At 40.2% G+C, this 22,329-nt stretch overlaps 1 protein-coding gene across 1 annotated transcript in view; it reads right to left on the minus strand.

The window, feature by feature from the left end:
- Nucleotides 1-7,433: 7,433 nt before the first annotated feature.
- STK32B (serine/threonine kinase 32B) overlaps nucleotides 7,434-22,329 on the minus strand; it is a 298,021-nt gene continuing 283,125 nt past the window's right edge. The window contains exons 11-12 of the mRNA XM_069744831.1: nucleotides 17,390-17,454; nucleotides 7,434-7,663 (exon numbers count right to left, since the gene is read on the minus strand). Of these exons, the coding sequence (XP_069600932.1) occupies nucleotides 7,519-7,663; nucleotides 17,390-17,454 (210 nt within the window). The 3' untranslated portion in view covers nucleotides 7,434-7,518. The remainder of the gene's footprint in view (nucleotides 7,664-17,389; nucleotides 17,455-22,329) is intronic.

Genomic DNA, 22,329 nt, shown 5'->3' on the forward strand with positions numbered 1-22,329 from the left:
GAAAAATGCAATATCTCACCAGTCTGTGGGCAGATGCGGTGCTCTTTTTTAGACAAAAAAAAAGAGGTAAACGTTAATCAATTTTCTAATCCTGGGAAACTCCAAGAATAAAAGCAGAAGGCTCTAAACAGATACTATCAATGGAATCAATCTGAAAGTAATGTCTTCACCTCATGAAGATGAAACATCATAGTCAGGGGCAGAATGATAGCAGTCGCAGAGGTCGAGGCTGCGATCAGGCCCATGCACGTGAGGAGCCCTCCAACATCAGCGCAAACTTCAACTGGATGTGCGTCCACAGATACACATTCTGCTAATGTGTATTTGGGCACAGTGGTCCGTGCGCTGCCATACACTCTTCCGGCCATCCAGAGGCCAGCAGCTGACGTTGACGTGCATGTGACTGGGGGCATCATGCGCTCAGGAGACGGGGAATATATATATCAGGATGAAGGCCATACACTGAACAAAAATATAAAGGCAACAGTTTTTTTTGCTCCCATTTTTCATGAACTCCCTCAAAACTTGCAACATCTGTGGTACTGTGCTGTCTAATAAAACTGCACATTTTAGTGTAGCCTGTTATTGTGGCCAGCCTAAGGCACACCTGTGCAATAATCATGTGTGTAATCAGCATCTAGATATGCCACATTTGTGAGGTGGATGGATTATCTCGGCAAAGGAGAAGAGCTCACTAAAGGTACCATTACACTAAACGACTTACCAACGATCATGACCAGCGATACGACCTGGCCGTGATCGTTGGTAAGTCGTTGTGTGGTCGCTGGGGAGCTGTCACACAGACAGCTCTCTCCAGCGACCATAGATCAGGGGAACGACTTCGGCATCGTTGAAACTGTCTTCAACGATGCCGAAGTCCCCGGGTAACCAGGGTAAACATCGGGTTACTAAGTGCAGTAACCCGATATTTACCCTGGTTACCATTGTAAATGTAAAAAAAAAAAACACTACATACTCACATTCTGATGTCTGTCACGTCCCCCGCCGTCAGCTTCCCGCACTGACTGTGTCAGCGCCGGCCGTAAAGCAGAGCACATCGGTGACATCACCGCTGTGCTCTGCTTTATGGCCGGCGCTGACAGTCAGTGCAGGGAAGCTGATGGCGGGGGACGTGACAGACATCGGAATGTAAGTATGTACTGTTTTTTTTTTTTAACTTTTACAATGGTAACCAGGGTAAATATCGGGTTACTAAGCGCGGCCCTGCGCTTAGTAACCCGATATTTACCCTGGTTACAAGTGAACACATCGCTGGATCGGCATCACACACGCCGATCCAGCAATGACAGCGGGTGATCAGCGACCAAATAAAGGTCCTGATCATTCCCCAATGACCAACGATCTCCCAGCAGGGGCCTGATCGTTGGGCGCTGTCACACATAACGAGATCGTTAGCGGGATCGTTGCTACGTCACAAAAAGCGTGACATTGCAATGATATCGTTAATGAAATCGTTATGTGCGAGGTACCTTAACACAGATTAGGATAAGAGCTCACTAACACAGATTATGAGAAGTGCTCACTAACACAGATTAGGAAAAGCCTCACTAACACTGATTAGGAGAAGAGCTCACTAACACTAATTAGGAGAAGAGCTCACTAACACTAATTAGGAGAAGAGCTCACTAACATAGATTAGAAGGCCTCTCTAACACAGATTAGGAGAAGCCTCACTAACACAGATTAGGAAAAGGCCTCACTAACACAGATTAGGAGAAAGCCTCACTAACACAGATTAGGAGAAAGCCTCACTAACACAGATTAGGAGAAGAGCTCACTAACACAGATTAGGAGAAGGCCTCACTAACACAGATTAGGAGAAGGCCTCACTAACACAGATTAGGAGAAAGCCTCACTAACACAGATTAGGAGAAGGCCTCACTAACACAGATTAGGAGAAGGCCTCACTAACACAGATTAGGAGAAGGCCTCACTAACACAGATTAGGAGAAGGCCTCACTAACACAGATTAGGAGAAGGCCTCACTAACACAGATTAGGAGAAGGCCTCACTAACACAGATTAGGAGAAGGCCTCACTAACACAGATTAGGAGAAGAGCTCACTAACACTGATTAGAAGAAGAGCTCAATAACACTTATTAGGAGAAGAGCTCACTAACACAGATTATGAGAAGTGCTCACTAACACAGATTAGGAAAAGCCTCACTAACACTGATTAGGAGAAGAGCTCACTAACCCTGATTAAGAGAAGTGCTCACTAACACTAATTAGGAGAAGAGCTCACTAACATAGATTAGAAGGCCTCTCTAACACAGATTAGGAGAAAGCCTCACTAACACAGATTAGGAAAGGGCCTCACTAACACAGATTAGGAGAAAGCCTCACTAACACAGATTAGGAGAAAGCCTCACTAACACAGATTAGGAGAAGGCCTCACTAACACAGATTAGGAGAAGGCCTCACTAACACAGATTAGGAGAAGGCCTCACTAACACAGATTAGGAGAAGAGCTCACTAACACTGATTAGAAGAAGAGCTCAATAACACGGTATTCTTCTCCACGGTATTCACGGTGGAAAATGAAATGCTAGGTGAAATCCCAAGAAACAATGAAAACCCTATATTAAGGGTCACCAATCTAACCCAAGAAGAGGTGCGAAACCGGCTAAATAAGATTAAAATAGATAAATCTCCGGGTCCGGATGGCATACACCCACGAGTACTAAGAGAACTAAGTAATGTAATAGATAAACCATTATTTCTTATTTTTAGTGACTCTATAGCGACAGGGTCTGTTCCGCAGGACTGGCGCATAGCAAATGTGGTGCCAATATTCAAAAAGGGCTCTAAAAGTGAACCTGGAAATTATAGGCCAGTAAGTCTAACCTCTATTGTTGGTAAAATATTTGAAGGGTTTCTGAGGGATGTTATTCTGGATTATCTCAATGAGAATAACTGTTTAACTCCATATCAGCATGGGTTTATGAGAAATCGCTCCTGTCAAACCAATCTAATCAGTTTTTATGAAGAGGTAAGCTATAGACTGGACCACGGTGAGTCATTGGACGTGGCATATCTCGATTTTTCCAAAGCGTTTGATACCGTGCCGCACAAGAGGTTGGTACACAAAATGAGAATGCTTGGTCTGGGGGAAAATGTGTGTAAATGGGTTAGTAACTGGCTTAGTGATAGAAAGCAGAGGGTGGTTATAAATGGTATAGTCTCTAACTGGGTCGCTGTGACCAGTGGGGTACCGCAGGGGTCAGTATTGGGACCTGTTCTCTTCAACATATTCATTAATGATCTGGTAGAAGGTTTACACAGTAAAATATCGATATTTGCAGATGATACAAAACTATGTAAAGCAGTTAATACAAGAGAAGATAGTATTCTGCTACAGATGGATCTGGATAAGTTGGAAACTTGGGCTGAAAGGTGGCAGATGAGGTTTAACAATGATAAATGTAAGGTTATACACATGGGAAGAGGGAATCAATATCACCATTACACACTGAACGGGAAACCACTGGGTAAATCTGACAGGGAGAAGGACTTGGGGATCCTAGTTAATGATAAACTTACCTGGAGCAGCCAGTGCCAGGCAGCAGCTGCCAAGGCAAACAGGATCATGGGGTGCATTAAAAGAGGTCTGGATACACATGATGAGAGCATTATACTGCCTCTGTACAAATCCCTAGTTAGACCGCACATGGAGTACTGTGTCCAGTTTTGGGCACCGGTGCTCAGGAAGGATATAATGGAACTAGAGAGAGTACAAAGGAGGGCAACAAAATTAATAAAGGGGATGGGAGAACTACAATACCCAGATAGATTAGCGAAATTAGGATTATTTAGTCTAGAAAAAAGACGACTGAGGGGCGATCTAATAACCATGTATAAGTATATAAGGGGACAATACAAATATCTCGCTGAGGATCTGTTTATACCAAGGAAGGTGACGGGCACAAGGGGGCATTCTTTGCGTCTGGAGGAGAGAAGGTTTTTCCACCAACATAGAAGAGGATTCTTTACTGTTAGGGCAGTGAGAATCTGGAATTGCTTGCCTGAGGAGGTGGTGATGGCGAACTCAGTCGAGGGGTTCAAGAGAGGCCTGGATGTCTTCCTGGAGCAGAACAATATTGTATCATACAATTATTAGGTTCTGTAGAAGGACGTAGATCTGGGTATTTATTATGATGGAATATAGGCTGAACTGGATGGACAAATGTCTTTTTTCGGCCTTACTAACTATGTTACTATGTTACTATGTAACACTTATTAGGAGAAGAGCTCACTAACACAGATTATGAGAAGTGCTCACTAACACAGATTAGGAAAAGCCTCACTAACACTGATTAGGAGAAGAGCTCACTAACCCTGATTAAGAGAAGTGCTCACTAACACTAATTAGGAGAAGAGCTCACTAACATAGATTAGAAGGCCTCTCTAACACAGATTAGGAGAAAGCCTCACTAACACAGATTAGGAAAAGGCCTCACTAACACAGATTAGGAGAAAGCCTCACTAACACAGATTAGGAGAAAGCCTCACTAACACAGATTAGGAGAAGAGCTCACTAACACAGATTAGGAGAAGGCCTCACTAACACAGATTAGGAGAAAGCCTCACTAACACAGATTAGGAGAAGGCCTCACTAACACAGATTAGGAGAAGGCCTCACTAACACAGATTAGGAGAAGGCCTCACTAACACAGATTAGGAGAAGGCCTCACTAACACAGATTAGGAGAAGGCCTGACTAACACAGATTAGGAGAAGGCCTGACTAACACAGATTAGGAGAAGGCCTCACTAACACAGATCAGGAGAAAGCCTCACTAACACAGATCAGGAGAAGGCATCACTAACACAGATTAGGAGAAGGCCTCACTAACACAGATTAGGAGAAGGCCTCACTAACACAGATTAGGAGAAGGCCTCACTAACACAGATTAGGAGAAGAGCTCACTAACACTGATTAGAAGAAGAGCTCAATAACACTTATTAGGAGAAGAGCTCACTAAAACAGATTAGGAGAAGAGCTCACTAATACAGATTAGGAGAAGGCCTCACTAACACAGATTAGGAGAAGAGCTCACTAACACAGATTAGGAGAAGGCGTCACTAACACAGAGTAGGAGAAGGCGTCACTAACACAGATTAGGAGAAGAGCTCACTAGCACAGATTAGGAGAAGGCCTCACTAACACAGATTAGGAGAAGAGCTCACTAACACTGATTAGAAGAAGAGCTCAATAACACTTATTAGGAGAAGAGCTCACTAAAACAGATTAGGAGAAGAGCTCACTAATACAGATTAGGAGAAGGCCTCACTAACACAGATTAGGAGAAGAGCTCACTAACACAGATTAGGAGAAGGCGTCACTAACACAGAGTAGGAGAAGGCGTCACTAACACAGATTAGGAGAAGAGCTCACTAACACAGATTAGGAGAAGCGCTCACTAACACAGATTAGGAGAAGTGTTATGAACAGGTGATTCAGAACCACAATGGACCTAGTGGTTAAGAGCACACAAAGTGACCTGATAGTTACTAACATAGGACGAGCTCTGAGACGTGGGAACTCTGCTGACCGCAATCCCTAATCCTATCATACCACACTAGAGGTAGCCTTGGATTGCGCCTAACGCTCCCTATGCAACTCGGCACAGCCTGAGAAACTAACTAGCCCTGAAGATAGAAAAATAAGCCTACCTTGCCTCAGAGAAATTCCCCAAAGGAGAAGGCAGCCCCCCACATATAATGACTGTGAGTTAAGATGAAAATACAAACACAGAGATGAAATAGATTTAGCAAAGTGAGGCCCGACTTACTGAATAGACCGAGGATAGGAAAGATAGCTTTGCGGTCAACACAAAAACCTACAAACAACCATGCAGAGGGGCAAAAAGACCCTCCACACCGACTAACGGTACGGAGGTGCTCCCTCTGCGTCTCAGAGCTTCCAGCAAGCAAGAAAAACCAATATAGCAAGCTGGACAGAAAATATAGCAAACAAAAGTAACACAAGCAGAACTTAGCTTATGCTGGGCAGACAGGCCATAAGAACGATCCAGGAGAAAGCAAGACCAATACTGGAACATTGACTGGAGGCCAGGAACAAAGAACTAGGTGGAGTTAAATAGAGCAGCACCTAACGACTTAACCTCGTCACCTGAGGAAGGAAACTCAGAAGCCGCAGCCCCACTCACATCCACCAGCGGAAGCTCATAGACAGAACCAGCCGAAGTACCACTCATGACCACAGGAGGGAGCTTGACCACAGAATTCACAACAGAGAAGGCCTCACTAACACAGATTAGGAGAAGAGCTCACTAACACAGATTAAGAGAAGAGCTCACTAACACAGATTAGAAGAGCTCACTAACACAGATTAGGAGAAGAGCTCACTAACACAGATTAGAAGAGCTCACTAACACTGATTAGGAGAAGAGCTCACTAACACTGATTAGGAGAAGAGCTCACTAACACTGATTAGGAGAAGAGCTCACTAACACTGATTAGGAGAAGGCCTCACTAACACAGATTAGGAGAAGAGCTCACTAACACAGATTAGGAAAAAAAGCTCACTAATACAGATTAGGAGAAGTACTGACTAACACAGAAGCTCAAAAGACCTTTAAGTTTAGCTCATGAAAATTGGCAGCAAAAACAGAAATGGAAAAAAAGGTAATTGTCATCCAGCGATGATTGGTTCTGCTAAAAAAGTGTTTTGTTGCGTTTATATTTTTGTGTTTATATTTTTGTTCAGTGTATATACAAGGATGGGGAACATATATACCAGGATGTGGCCAGGATGAGAGACATATATACAAGTATGGGGGACATATATACTAAGATGGGCCCTGGATGGGGACATATATAGCAGGTAGGAGCCTAGGATGGGGGACATTATTACATGAAGGAAGGGAGGGGGGTAACTTATGTCCTTATAGGATTTAGAACAATACAATCATCCATACATCTGATCATCATATAGGGGTGGATGAGGTGGGAGGGGACAGGGGCCAGGTCCAAATTTTTACACATTGCACTGGGCCTATCGGATTTTAGTTATGCCACTGATCATCATTCACTTGATTCACTTCAAATTGATTCACTAATTATTAAACTGACGGATTGGTGTCCTGCTTACGAGTAGTCAACTTTACATTTCATAAAGGAATCCATGTTACATGTGACTCTACACGAGACAAACTAATAAAGCAGACCTCTTCACAACATCCATTTGAAAAACACACAGTGAGCATCGCAAGTCGTTATTCTTCATTTTCAGTGTTGGTCGTGATAAATAGTCCAAAGTAAAAAAAAAGAAAGGTTCAAGTTTCATTCCAGGACATCTTAAAGTTTGTTCTTTTTCACCGGTTGGTCTTTGTAATGAATCTTATAAAAGTAAAATTAGTGCCATGTGTAATGATCCGACTGACGGCCGTACTTCAGAATGTCACATTTCTGAGAAGCCAATGTTTCCAGGTGAAGGCATGCAAAAAAGGGTCTGCCATTGTGTATCCGCTCCACTAGCTGCTGCAGCCTCTCGTGCAGCCGTGTACTAAGATGTTGTTATTTGTGGTGTGTCCATCTTGAGCTTTTGTGTGCGGCTCACCGTGTGCTTTGCTCTCTGTGCTTGAAGATTGTCCTCCTTGTTCTGGTTGATGTTTAAGTCTTGGAAAAAAAAATTGAAAAAGTTTTAAAAAATTGAAATTATTCTTTAATATAACACGTGAAATGGGTAATCTGATGGCAGAACATAAAACTTGTATTATTATATGGAAATTATATTATAATTATAAAATGAAAGTTATGCAACTTTGTGTATCAATTCGACTAAGTCTACCAGTGTCTGTCTACGTCGGAGGTATACTGTTCTCTCAATGTACACCTCCAAAGTTTTCACAAGCCCAGCTGTCTTCAGCGTTCTCGAATAAAATGTTATAGTCCCCGTGCCTGCATGTCCGAGCACATTCACTCATCATTAGTGGTTACACATCAGCAATACTAATTCATTCATTTGTGAGGCATAGGAGACTACCACATTTTTGAGAATGGTGGGGGTCACCATGGTCAGGATTCCACCAACTATGCCTTTATAGGTGTTATCAACTTATCACCTTTCAACAAATCCTTGTCCCCGAATGCAATTTATTATAAAAAAACAAACGGCACTTTACTTTATCGGTGAGAAATATAATAACGATAAATGTAATACCCTATGGGTGAGTAATATGATTCCTATAAATTTTGGACAAGTTTTTGGAGACTTATATAGCAACTGGATGTACCCAAGAAGATGTAATTCTCTATGGGAAAGCAATATAATACCAATACATTTTGAACAAGGTTTTTGAAGCTTATATACCAACAAGATGTAATCCAGACCATGGAATACCCTAAGGGTGAGCAATATAACAACAATAAAACTTTGAACAATTTTTATGAGGCAACAAAATGTACTCCAGACCACGGAATAGTCTATTGGTGATCAATATAATAACAATAACATTTTGAAAAAGTTTTAGGATAGTTATAGACCAACGAAAAGTACCCAAGAATACGTAACACTGTATCCCTGAAAAATGTAACTCAACAAAATTATTAAACATTTTTTTAAGTCTTATATATCACAAAAATGTACCCCATAGCACGGAATAGTAAGAAATGTGAAGAAACAAGTAACATTTTCTAACGCTTTTTTCTACTGTTATATACTACAAAAATGTAACTTTAAGCACATAATACTATATGGATGAGTGATCTTATCCTGAACTATTTTTATAAGCTTTTTGTATGTTATACATACCACTGTAATGCAACAATAACCATGTTAAACTGTATGGATGAGGCATTGAATACATAACAACATTTTGATCACAAATATTTTGAAAGTGTAGTTGATGTACTCATACAGTCATAAAGGCTTTGCAGAAAGTGCAAAGCCAGACAGAAAATATGATTAGGGTCATCCAAAGACCAATGAAAGGCAACTGACGTGCCTCAATAAAATATTGAATATTACAAACACTTTATGCGCTGCTGCAGCACTGCCAGAGGGGTGGCAGCTGTAGCCAAAATGGGTGCTGACGCGGTGTACCTTGACCAGAAGCTCTGGCAAATCTGGGTATGTTTTTAGAAACCGATAAACTACTAAGTTGAGTACATGAACACACAAGAACCTACCGAAAAATAAGGTAGGCCACAAGAATGTAAAGTTCAAATAAAATAATTTTTATTAATACAAACGTAGTAAAAACATACATAAATATACTACAACTAAGCTATAAAAGTACCTCCGATCAATGAACAGATCTCTAATGAGCCCCACCTAATGCCTAAAGACAACGATTGTAGGTAAAAGCACTAAATAGTGATTAACCTAATGGCAAATGGAGTAAATGTAAGAGGGAAACAACCTATAAGTGTAACACTATTGCCTTATATTATATCACATAGCCGGGCCATAGGCCAAAGTGGACTGTATCTGGCTAACTCATATGTGCTGCTGACAATTCATAAAAATTACTTATATGCCAGGTGAACAGTTACCACAACAGAAAATGATGGTAGGCAAATGTAATAAAACTAATGGAAGGAAACCTCAAAACATAATTACCACAGTGGAGGCTACACGAGATCAGTGATGTCCCCTGGTAATTATGTTTTGAGGTTTCCTTCCATTAGTTTTATTACATTTGCCTATCATCATTTTCTGTTGTGGTAACTGTTCACCTGGCATATAAGTAATTTTTATGAATTGTCAGCAGCACATATGAGTTAGCCAGATACAGCCCACTTTGGCCTATGGCCCGGCTATGTGATATAATATAAGGCAATAGTGTTACACTTATAGGTTGTTTCCCTCTTACATTTACTCCATTTGCCTAGTCACTATTTAGTGCTTTTACCTACAATCGTTGTCGTTAGGCATTAGGTGGGGCTCATTAGAGATCTGTTCATTGATCGGAGGTACTTTTATAGCTTAGTTGTAGTATATTTATGTATGTTTTTACTACGTTTGTATTAATAAAAATTATTTTATTTGAACTTTACATTCTTGTGGCCTACCTTATTTTTCGGTAGGTTCTTGTGTGTTCATATTATCCGGAATGTGTTCAGTCTCGTAATATTAAGGACTAATATGTATACTAAGTTGAGTACATGTGCCATGTTCCAAGAATAGTAAGTGTGTGAGGTTGCGCCCATTATCACACAGAGCCATGCCTTGTTGGAGGTTCAGTGGCAAAAAAACACAGATCTGTCTCGTCTGTTATTTCTGTAAGTAACTCTGTTGCAGTGTGCGGTTTGTATCCTAGACAAATTAGCTTCAGCAGAGCCTGTTACTGCTTCGCTGAGGCATTGCTGCAGAGCTTCCAGCTTCCGGCTGATGTGAACGAAGTGCTCTGAGATAGCATATTGGAGTTGGAGCATGTGGAGAAGCAGGAGGGGGTCCAGAAACTGTTGTAGAAGGTGGAGGAAACACTGATAGAAGTAGGGCCAGTAATCCTCGGTGTCGGGAGCACATGCACCATACCAGGGAGTGACTCGGCCCCAAGCTCCACAATGTTCACCCAGTGTGCTGTAAGGGAAATATAGCATCCCTGCCCACAAGCACTTGTCCACATGTCGGTCGGTAAGTGGACAATGCCAGTAAGTGTGTTGGTAAGGTTATGGGTGATGTTCCTGGACAAGTGCTCTTACAAGTTGAGGAAATCCTCTGTGTCTACCAGCTTAAATAGCAACATTTCCACAACAAGCAGTCTGGAAATGTACCTGTTCAGCATTTGGGCATGTGGGTGGATGGTTGGGAACTTTATTTTTCGTTGCAAGGCCTGGGGTAGGCTCAGCTGAAGGGTTTGGAAGTGCCTGATGATGGTGCCTCAGAATGTGCAAGGATTGCTGCAGGGAAGGAGGCATCTATGCATGTGTTTTAGACAGGGGATTAGGAAGCACCAAGCACAGGGGAAGAGGCAGTGGTGTCACCCGATGGCACCAAACGTGTACCCAGGCATTCTGCCCTCTGAGTTGGGTGCTTAGATGACATGTGCCTGATCTTGCTGGTGGTGGTTAAGTTCTTAGTTGTCAGGCCCCTGCTGATCTTTGCATGGCACAGATTTCAAATGGCCATTTTGTTTGTCTCAGAACTCTCTTTAAAAAAGTCCCAGACCGGGGAAAACTTAACTCTTTGACAGAGAAATTCAGGACTCTGCAGAACAGTTTCCTGCCTTCTCCCTCTACGGAATAGTGTATGGCTGAGAATAAAAAGTTTCACTTTGAAACGCGTCAACCAGTACCTTGAATTGTTTTATCTCTTGGGACTTTCTCCTCAGATATTATGCCTATCCATGTGAACTTTATATGTAACTTTATTTTTATGGATGAATTATTCCTTGAATAAATCTATGCATTTTACTTGAAGTGCTGGATCAACTCCCCTTTTTTACATGGCTGAGAAATGTAGCCCAGGAAAATATTTCAACTATTTTTGGGTGTGTTATGTAACATAAAAAAGACCTCTAAGCACATAATACTCGATGGATCAAAATACATTCAATTTTTCAAGCCCTCACAAAAAAATGCAGCTACTGTATGTATTTGCCAACTGACTGCACAGGCCTAATTCCTGTCTACAGACTGGATTCTGTCACTCTCCTTGCTTCTGCGACTCTCTCTCTTTTCCTAGGCTAAATGCAGATTGTACGGGCTGCAAACAATTTAGCCCTTAGAAGGGCTGTTAGTATGATGGCTCAACTTCAGCACCAATATCAACACTACAGGCCTCTGATTCATTACACTGTGCACACACAGGACTTGACAAGCACTCTCTCCCTCCAATACGAAGTGTCACAGAGCTGTACAATGGCGTTAGTGTACTGAGCAGGCCAGCGCCTGTCCTTTTATAATCTGATGATGTCACACAGCCAGCCAATCACAGTAATGCCACAACCAAGATGGCTACAGCATAACAATGACTCACAGGTAATCCCCACGTGCTTATTGGTTGTGTAATATGCGAAAAAGATGCGGGGCGGGGATTCGAGTTTTACATCGAGCACCGCCCATTGCTCACTGAGTATCAAGCATATCCGAGCACCGAGTATCACTGAGCACGTCCGCTCATCCCTAGTGATTTTACTTGCGAGAATCAGGGGAACCGCCAACACAGCTCATCTTCTCCCAGCTTGTCTCCTGTCTGGCTCGCATGCTTGATTGAATCTCCTCTTCAGCGGGAAGGTGGTAGTGCAGTACGCGCTGCGTGACATCACTTTAGGAGATACGGTGTACTGTGCCGCCATGAGTGCTGAACTGTGATGAGACCGGACCAACACACAAACACATTTTAAGATGTAGTGCTGGCCCGGCCTATGATGCAACAATCAGTCTAGCGGCCCCCTAAAGCTGCTGGGGGAGCATCCCGGGGGTGGGGCACATGCACCTCGGACCCTCAGACAACCCCTGCTCCCAATCGTAAAATGTCCTGTTACATAAATATCCTCCATATTCTAGTTATGAACTTATGTTGTATACGCTAAATAATAGACTATCGCCCTCAGTACCCACTTCCTAATCTGTCATGCCGATAAGCAAATTGCAAAATAATTACTTTTCTTATGCACGTTAAATAAATTTTGGTTCACATTCATTTCTCCTGTTCACGCTGGGCCGAGAGACGCATAATAAATATCTTTGCCAGCATGTAATTTAATTGGAGCATTTTTTTTAGTATCACGATGAACAAACAATGGTATCAGTAGTGTATCCGATAATACATACTATACAGAACAACAGAATTGTAAGGTCAGCCATGCTACGTAGGAAGTATATATGGCAAAACTTACATAAGCGTGTGCCATACATTGAACTACGAGTTGTGATGTATTCATACAGCTATCCTTTGTTCTTTGCAATTCATATCCATTTTTTTAGTTTCTCAACTATCTAATTTATACATTTCAATATGTCTCCCACTGAAAACATTGAAGAAAAAAAACGTTTATATCTTTCATATTTTTTTGTTCTTTTTGGACCATACAAATTTCAACTATGATTTTGTACATCCAAAAGAATGCAATATGGTGTAAACTTGAAAAATGTAGTAAAAAGAACATTTTTTTTGCCCATTTTACTCTTTAGCTAAGTCTAAGTACAGTGTTTTGCAATCTAAGTGCATTCGTCCAGCACTACACACTGCAAATATGCAAACCTATCCTAATAGATGTCAGCAGTGCTCATCAATCACAAAATAGTCTATGTAATCACTTCAAATAGAAAAAAAAATACTCGCAGCCCTCGCCAATAAACACACCTTTAAAAAGATAAAGTTTACAGAGTAAAAAAAAACTAAGTAATTCTATGTAGAAAAATATGCAGATGCTTGCCTGGGGTGCCATCTCATGAGGCCCTGAGGAACCTACATGGGTGATGAGAAACGGCAGGAAGCTGCATGTGGTCTGTTCATGTGTCTGCCCACGATTCATAAAAAAAATTATTTGCCAAAAATCTGGAATAAAACGCTTTGCACAGGTTTTTGTGCAGCTCAAAACAGCACTCCTCCAAAAAATCAAAAAGAAAATCGTTTTGCTGTTTCAAGGTCATGTGAGACAAAAGCAGTAACATGTCAGCTTTTTTATAGAGCCATTGTAAAGAATTTTCAATATACTTCAGTGCCCCTTTCTAAACATTTTGTCTATATAGTTGAATTCTTTATAAATTACCGCCCTTCCACTACAATTTATAAAGGTAAAGGGATGGGTTAAAACTTTATGTCCAATTACTCATAAATACAACACAGTGCCCACAAGTATTACAACCCACAGTTTTATGCTCCAATCAACAATTCCCCCTTGAGTGAAGGGTAAAGGGATCCAAAATACTCTTTCTTTTCTTATATGTGATCTAGGTGCAGTCTGCCAATGTATCAATAAAGTCCATTTTCAAAATTCCCTAGAGATTTTGTAGAATCTTTAATTTCCTTGGTTGTTTTATGAATTATTCCAATTATTCTAACATTCTGGTATGTCTGTAGTTTAAACCTAGGATTGAGCAATTTATTCCTTGCTTTGGGCAAGTCATATTTATTTGGTGATTTAGGGACATAAATTGTATAGCTATTGTCCTGAAACCTTGTTTTAAGAAGGGACAATTTTTAATATGGGAAAGATACTGCCCTTTGAGTGTCCTCTTTTTCAAGAGTTCAGAGTGACCTTGGAAGGCTGCTGGTTGAGGAGGGCTAGCAATAGACCATGGTGTATATACATCCTTTCTCATCCTTTCATGTCAATGCATCAAAAAATTGTGATGTCATCTAGCTGATCACAAAGGTTTATCTTACAGCAATGGGATTAATGTTCATACCCCGTTCAAGGGGTCTTCACTTCCATAAGGCAGGATGAAAATGTCTTCAATGAAATGGCTCACAGAAGAGCCTGCTAATTGCTAAAGGATTCATCCCCAAGCACTAGGTCTCTTTCCCACTAATCCTAGAGCAAATTAGTTTACATGGGGGCACCAGGGATCCCATAGCGGTTCCCTTGAGCTGGTGATAAAAGCATTCATTAAGCATGAAATAATTTTTCTCTGGGAAAAACTCAAGTAATTTTAGCCCAAACAGAAAAAAAGTTTAAAGGTGTGACCATTGAGCAGAAAGAAATAATTTCACTGTAGACTGTGAGCCCTTGCAGGCAGGGTCCTCTCTCCTCCTGTACTTGTGTGTGCCTTGTTTTACTCATGTTTATTGTACTTGTCTATATTTGCCCCGTTCACATGCAAAGCGCCATGGAATAAATGGCGCTATAAAAATGAATAATAATAATATAGTGCAAGAGCCAATCTTCCATGACTAACACAGATCAAGAAACATATTCTGAATTTCTCTCAGGTACAAATTAATGTGCAATAATAGGGAATTATTCTAGATGTCAGAGAATAAAGAATGTTGGATTTTAAGTCACTTAATTCGTTCACAACATTTAATTCCCTGAGGATCTATTACATTAAGGAGTTGTTCCTAGACACACTTTAGGAAAATAAGACTTTTGTCTTGAAAAATATCTTTGTAACTTTATTTTTGCAGTAATTACATCAGACAATAACAATGGATCTTCTTCTGGTGAATATTCTATATTTGGAAACATGCCATGCCTCACTGACTATAGAAGCCGAAAGCTTGTTTGTATGGAGCTAGAGCAAATGATGTTCTGACAATGAGAGCCAAGGAATCTCTAAATTAATTCTTCATTTTCAGTGCATAGTCAGCTGTGTAATTATGTCCTGCAGAAATTGAATGTACATATGCCATCATCATGCAAACACCAGTAACCCCACATGAAAGTATAGAGGAATGTAGAACCAACATGGCTCTTCCGTCACATTATCCTACATCTCCAGGATACATGATGCGTTCACAATATATAGCACTAAAAACACAAACAGAAGATACAGCATTACAAAATTTTGTCCTAATGCATCTCTTTTTAGCCCTACGTGAGGAAATACTGGAAGTGAAAACTCATGAGGGGATCTGTGCCAGGACAACATAAATCATACCAGTAATTAAAATATAATAGCCTTTATTAAGCACATTTCATAAAAACAACAATATACAACAGACATGGATCAAAATTGGTGAGCGAGCACCTGTGGGAACTCCATTGGTACAAGAATAGTCTATAAATTACAAGTATGGTATATATATAAAAAGTAAAAATAAGTCTGAATCTATAATCATTGACATATAAATCTATGTCTAAATGTAAGTGTCAGTACCAAAACCCAGTATAGTCCACAAAGGAACAAGAGTTAACAAATACAAGTAGCTAATAGTACCAAAGTCACCCACCCCACCAAACACCTGACACACGTTTCACAAATGCTTCATCAGGGGTGTGGGCTATACTGGTTTTTGGTACTGATACCTAAGTACAGATATACCTTTACGGTATATGTCAATGAATACTGATTCAGGCATTTTTTCAGACTTTTGATATATACTTGTGATCTATAGACTGTTGTGGTGTCTGTTTGTATCGTCGTTTCTTTTTGTATATCATTGTTTTTATGAAATGTTTTTAATAAAGGCTATTATATTTTAATTACTGGTATAATTTATATTGTTCAGGCACAGATCCTCTCTTTCGGTTTTCTTTATTCATATACTGCCTTTTTGGGACACTTATACATTCTAGGATTTCAAGCCCCAAGAGCAAACTTATATAAAATAGAGCTGTTATGTGGAACCACAGAGAGTAGAAAAATAAAAGATTAGTGGGCTCTACTGTCAGTAAAGAACTGTAGAAACTAGGAGTTTCCACGTTTCCACTCTGGGCCTTCTTCAGCTCATTGAGAAATGGCACCTTATCTGTTTGTCCTTACCCATGGTTTTTTGGTGACGAACAACTAGTCTTTTGATTTTTTCTCCTATCCCTGAAAACGAAGATGAGCCAAGTCACTTAAACAGAACGAAAACTATGTTCTTGAGTAAAACAAAAGCTTTCAACAGAAGATATCCATCATGACAAGCTTCTCAGCCAAAAGTGTTGTAGGCCAACTGGGATATTGTGGTTGGTGATTAATCAATGCTGAAGGAAAACCAGCAGAAAGCAAGAATATTCTGGGTTCTACTGACATTACAAGTCGACTCAAGCAGAATTTGGCACATGCATAGTGAAGAGAGTTGTACTGCCACTGGAGCTGGCTTGTAATGGCAGAAATCCCTGAGAGAAGAAGACTCACCCTTAAATCTTCACAGGTAGTGCGTGATACATTTTTTCCCCTTATCCGCCAAGGCCAATAAGGGCAAATTTAGAAAGTTATTACTAATCTCTATAACAACACGAGACAGTGGTAATGGACAGAATATTTGATGACAGGTTGCCTTTAATGTCAAATACACTAATAGGGCTTACAAGAAGAGGATAAAAATACAAAATCTACCAACAAAATAGATATATAACAGATAGATAACAGATGAAAACCAATAATGACTGGTGTGTAAGTGAATTTTGATCTTATAGATACATAAATGGTTAAGTACATCCTTACCCGGCCTTTAATTCTCGGCATAAGTTAAAATGACATCGTAGAAATATGCTGTCTACCCTGTTTAGTGTAAGCCTTATTCCGAGCAACCAATTTATGAACATTTGCATCACATCTTCCCACTAATTGGGATTTCAAGAGTCAGAACGTGGAATTATTTCAGCATTTCAGGCAAGAGCGTCTGATAAATCAATTCGTGGATTCACACCGGGAAGCCGCGCAGAGTCTGCAGCAAAAGGCCTTTTGCACCTGTTGTCACAATCATTAATCATTTCCAGTATCGGCTAAGAAATAACCTCCAACGCTTCAGGAACAATTTGCCTTGTACAACATGTAGGCGTGTTTGATGAATGTACTCACTTCTCCCTGTTGAATATGATAAATTCTTTTCTCACAGTGTCCAAACACTGCTGCAGATGTCCATTCTGAAAGAAGAGAATGAAGGTTTGTCTTTAATACTAACTCGCAACTGGGTCATGAGCTGAAAAATATAATTTATTATTGCATAATGGTTTCTAAACAGTTTTGATCTCCAAATATAAAATCAACAGTGACGCTGACTGTGCTGGATCTGGCCAGTCATTTATACTGCATGTATACATATATATAGCCACCCGGGACTTCCTCTAACCAACAGATGAGTGTTGCGAGGTTTCAGAATGAAAAGCAATTGTTATATTACGAATCTGAAAATATGTGCTGCTCGAGAGAAAAAAAAAAGGAAACACATAAATCACACATCGGATCTCGATAAATGAAAAATTCAATTTGAAATTTTTTGCGGATAACAATGTCTAATTTGTTGCGAACAAAATGATGTCAACGGTCAGTGGAAGCCAAAGTCATCAACCAATTGTTGGCTGAATTCCAAATCATCCTAGAAATCAAAGAAATATTTGAAGTCACAGGCAGATCCAATTTGCGAGAAATTCATCACTGCAACTTATATTGTGACTCAGTAGTGTGTTAGGCCCCTATGTTTCTGTATGCATTCCCGATAACATTCTGGGCATGCATGTGGGGATAATGTCATTGGGGTCTACACCAAGACCGGAGCTCCTAGATCAGAGTTTCTCAACACCAGTCCTCAAGACCCACCAACAGGTCATGTTTTCAGGATTTCCTTAGTATTGCATAGGTGATGGAATTATTGCTTGAGCAGGTGATGAAATTATCACCTTTGAAATACTAAGGAAATTCTGAAAACTTGACCTGTCGGTGGATCTTGATGATTGGAGCTAAGAAACACTGTCCTAGATAGTCTGTAGTGCTACGTGGTGGTTTCAGATGGATTCATACATGATGCCAAGAGCAGCGATTCTCAACTAGATTCAGGTTTTCGGCACGTGATGGTCTGTCAATGGCATCAATGTTCTGGTCACATGAGGCTGGGCTCTATCCTGCACAAAGAGGAACCCAGGGCCCATTGCACCAGCATCTGACAATGCTCTGAGAATTGCATCCAAGTAACTAACAGCAGTCAGAGAACCGTTGGACTGCTGGATGATGTTGCAGGAAGCATAACGTTCACCACAACATCTTCAGGCTTTTTTACATTTGACACATATGCCTAGTGTGAATCTCTTCTCATCTCTGAAGAGAACGAGGTGACAATGGCTGACTTGCCAATTTTGGCTGTGAGCACATGTCCCACTACAGAGTCCTCATGCCACCTGAATGACGTATGTGTCTGAAAGTTTGACCAGAAACAGGAACAGGCTCTTCCTGTACCTCCTCGCTCAAAAGAGCAGATACTGGTTGGAGCAAATGCACTTCTATGATGCCGTTTGGCTTTCCTTGAGTATCACCTATATCAGGGGTGTCAAACTGCATTCCTGGAGGGCTGCAAACAGGTCATGTTTTCAAGATTTCCTTGTACTGCACAGGTGATAATTTAATCACCTAAACAAATAATGAGTTGGTGATTAAATTATCACCTGTGCAGTACAAGAAAATCCTGAAACCATAACCTGTTTGCAGCCCTCGAGGAATGCAGTTTGACACCCCTGACCTATATACTGGTATCTTCTGCTTGCTCTTGAGACTGTAAAATACAGCAAACCTTGTTGCTTCGGCACATATAGATGTGCTTTCCTTGAGGATATGGATTATCTTTGCAACCAGTTTGGGCTGCAGGTACCTCTTCACGATACCATTAGTAACAAGGACATTAGTAAAATACAAAATTAGAGAAAAGTCAGCCAGGAAGGATAAGGAGAAAACAATTGTCTATGTCCAACACTTGCAAAGCCATTGTCTCTTTGGAATTGGAACTTGCTGTTCCATCCAATGCATCTGTTGTCGCTTTCATTTGCACCAAAGTGCGTGAAATTGATTCACAATCGCTTCTGCTTCCTATAGATTGATATTACTAAAGTTTAATGTACTGTGATGGGCAAGCGTTCCTTAATTTTTTAAGCAGTGTACAAAAAAAATAAGTGTAGGAAACAAGAAAAATCAGCTGAACACAAAATGGATTGTAACGTTACCTGCTAAGCCAGCACAGATGCAAAAATGAAATTAAATAACCATCGTGTGTAATGAGCGCGCCTCGACTCCCCCCAAATCAGGACTGAAAATTCCTGGCTATGGGCATTACTGTGGAAATGATGCAGAAAATAGCTTTCATGGAAAATGAACAGCCATGAGCTTGAGGTACAGATCACGTTCATCTGTATGGACAGATTGTGTGCAGCCCCTGGCACCGGGATGATTAGTCGCCACAAGTCTTAAATACATTTGACATTATTTCATCTCTCGAACCTTAATTTTATTCAAATTCTGAAAAGACTAATGGGTCCCAGCAGTAATTAACAACACAGCAATATTTTAATTTACACCTGCAGTAGGAATATGCTCTTTTTCAAATTACGCATAATCGTAGCGTTCCGAAAATAGAGCCGATGTATAAAACATGGATGTTGCTTCCCATCGAAGCCCGAACACAAGTTCTGTACAAAAGCACCTGCAGAACATTTCACCAAAGAGACGAAGCACCAGGTGATATCGGCTGATTTATAGCATTTGCCGCCAAAGCAAGGTAGATCACAGACATTGCAGCTCGGTTTAGTTTACTTCTTCTCTACACAAAGGAATTCTAGAAACGCATACCTGTGCAGAAGGACTCGCTACAGTCCGAAACGCTTAGCATTCCTTTATTCACTTTTTTAATCTCACCTATTTTTTTTATGAAAAAAGTTTTTTGTTTTTTTAAATATATTGGAATTTTAATTTTCTTTGATGCTTGATTACAGTTTTTCTCTTTACGTTGAAGTTTAGAAACCATAACGTTGTTTTCACGTGTCAATAATACAGAGACTGCGCTTGTGTCGCTACACCTGGCCCAACTGCTTGGTCTACTGACTTGGAGGATGTGTCGGTTATTGCAATGCGACCACATTCCTTGCTTTGCGATCACAGTGCCTTGAAACCAATCTTAAGTATATAAAAGAGAAGAGAAGATGATGCCAGAAATTGGGAGTAAATTGCTTTGAAAAGTTGCAAAATTTTTTAGCAAATATTTTTTGACATTTCACATTAGTTTTGCAAAGCTCCATCAAGATGGGCAAAGCTGGGGCAGGACATGGGCACAACGCCATTGCTCGTCTACTTCATGATGAGCTATTGCATTCCTTACAGCAGAAATTTTAGATTTGTGAAGAGGCGCACACCGCTTGTCAGACTTCCACTGGAGTCACGACGATACAGCAGCGGATTATTTTCCCCTCTGCACTGTATGACTGTCGATGTCATGTTGATTAACAACTGGCTCCCTGCTGCCTAACTGCGGAAAGTTGGCTGTGAAACCGCGTGATGTTGGCAGTCATGGCCCATCGATAGAGCAGCCCAAAAGAGGAAGAGCTGCCTCTGTGTACGTTGAGCATCTGACTCGCCGGCAGGAGTGGTAAATGCTACCGGTCTGTTTATTTTTAATCCCATAGTAAAAAAAAAACTGGTTAAACTTTTTAAGTGGCATGATTTTGCGCAGGAATTAATTTGGGCACCCATGATTGGGGCTTCGATGGGTTATCAGGAAATCCAGGGTCCCGCAGAAGTCCCCCTACCTGTTGCTGTCATCTCACGGAGTTATTTTAAACTACAACTCGTTCTCCCAAAAACTTTGAAGGAAGAATAAAACAATTAAAGGTTCTTGGAAGAAAAGGACGAAAAAATCAAGACGCAAAACTGAAAAATAAATTGGGTAGGAAAGTTCATCCCACTCCTTCCACATTTCTTGTGGAAAAAAAAGGCAGTATGACTCGTGTCTGTACTTTTTCAGTGCATTTAAAGGGAAGCCATCATCAGAAAATGACCTATCGTTTAAATCAGATTTTTGTGTAACATGTTTTTCCCTTAAACTTTTGGCAATTTTTTTTCATATCATGATCTGTATTAAAAATAACAGTGGACACTTTTATACACTGCTGATAACAATGAATCACAATCACAATAGGTGATGTGATACCTGACCTGGCTTCCCTGCTATTTTCATTGACCTGTTTACACAGGCTCATTGGATACTTCAATATAAAAGATAGGTTCGCGGTCTTGTAGGTATATACATATGTTGTTTCCTAAAACATCAGGAAGTTAGAGTCTAAAAAAGCCTGTGTGAAACTTGCAAGATTTCTAACTTTTATATTTCGTACAGATTGTGATGAACACAAAAATATATAAAAAAAACAAACAAACAATTAACATAAAAAACATTAGATAATTTTCAGATGATGGCTTCCTTTAAAGAAATTGTATTTTTGTTAATTGAAAATCCATTTCAGAATGATAGTAAAATACTTTATGAAATTTTAACTAAATCTCCGCCCTTCTAGCCTGATTGACAGCTCCTCAGCATACCTCCTCGTTGAGATCTCACATTGTTAAGTACAAGCTGCAGCTGTCAGTCAGACTGAGTGGGAGGAGAATTAATACATTTGGAATCATTACATTCTATAGCTGCATTAATAAAATGCTCATCTTAATATTTTATAAACTATTCAGAAATTGGATTTTTAAATTAAATGCATCAGTCTCATCAGGTCTAAGAAATCTATTTACTAATGTATACAGTTTGGTATTGAGACATCTGGTGACAAATCTGCTTTTAGGGAAGATTCTTGCTTGAATATTAAACCTGATTTGCTGGACATACATTACAAAACAGGAGGAACTGAGAAAAATCATAAATAGTTTAGTGGCAAAAGATTCTGTTTAACTCTTCATTTATTAATGTAAATCTCTTATAATTCTCTTATAAATGGGTGGTCCTAATCAATGATTTACATCTCGGTAAGCACTCACAT

This window comes from Ranitomeya imitator, chromosome 1 (assembly GCF_032444005.1).
Source record: "Ranitomeya imitator isolate aRanImi1 chromosome 1, aRanImi1.pri, whole genome shotgun sequence".
NCBI lineage: Eukaryota > Metazoa > Chordata > Amphibia > Anura > Dendrobatidae > Ranitomeya > Ranitomeya imitator.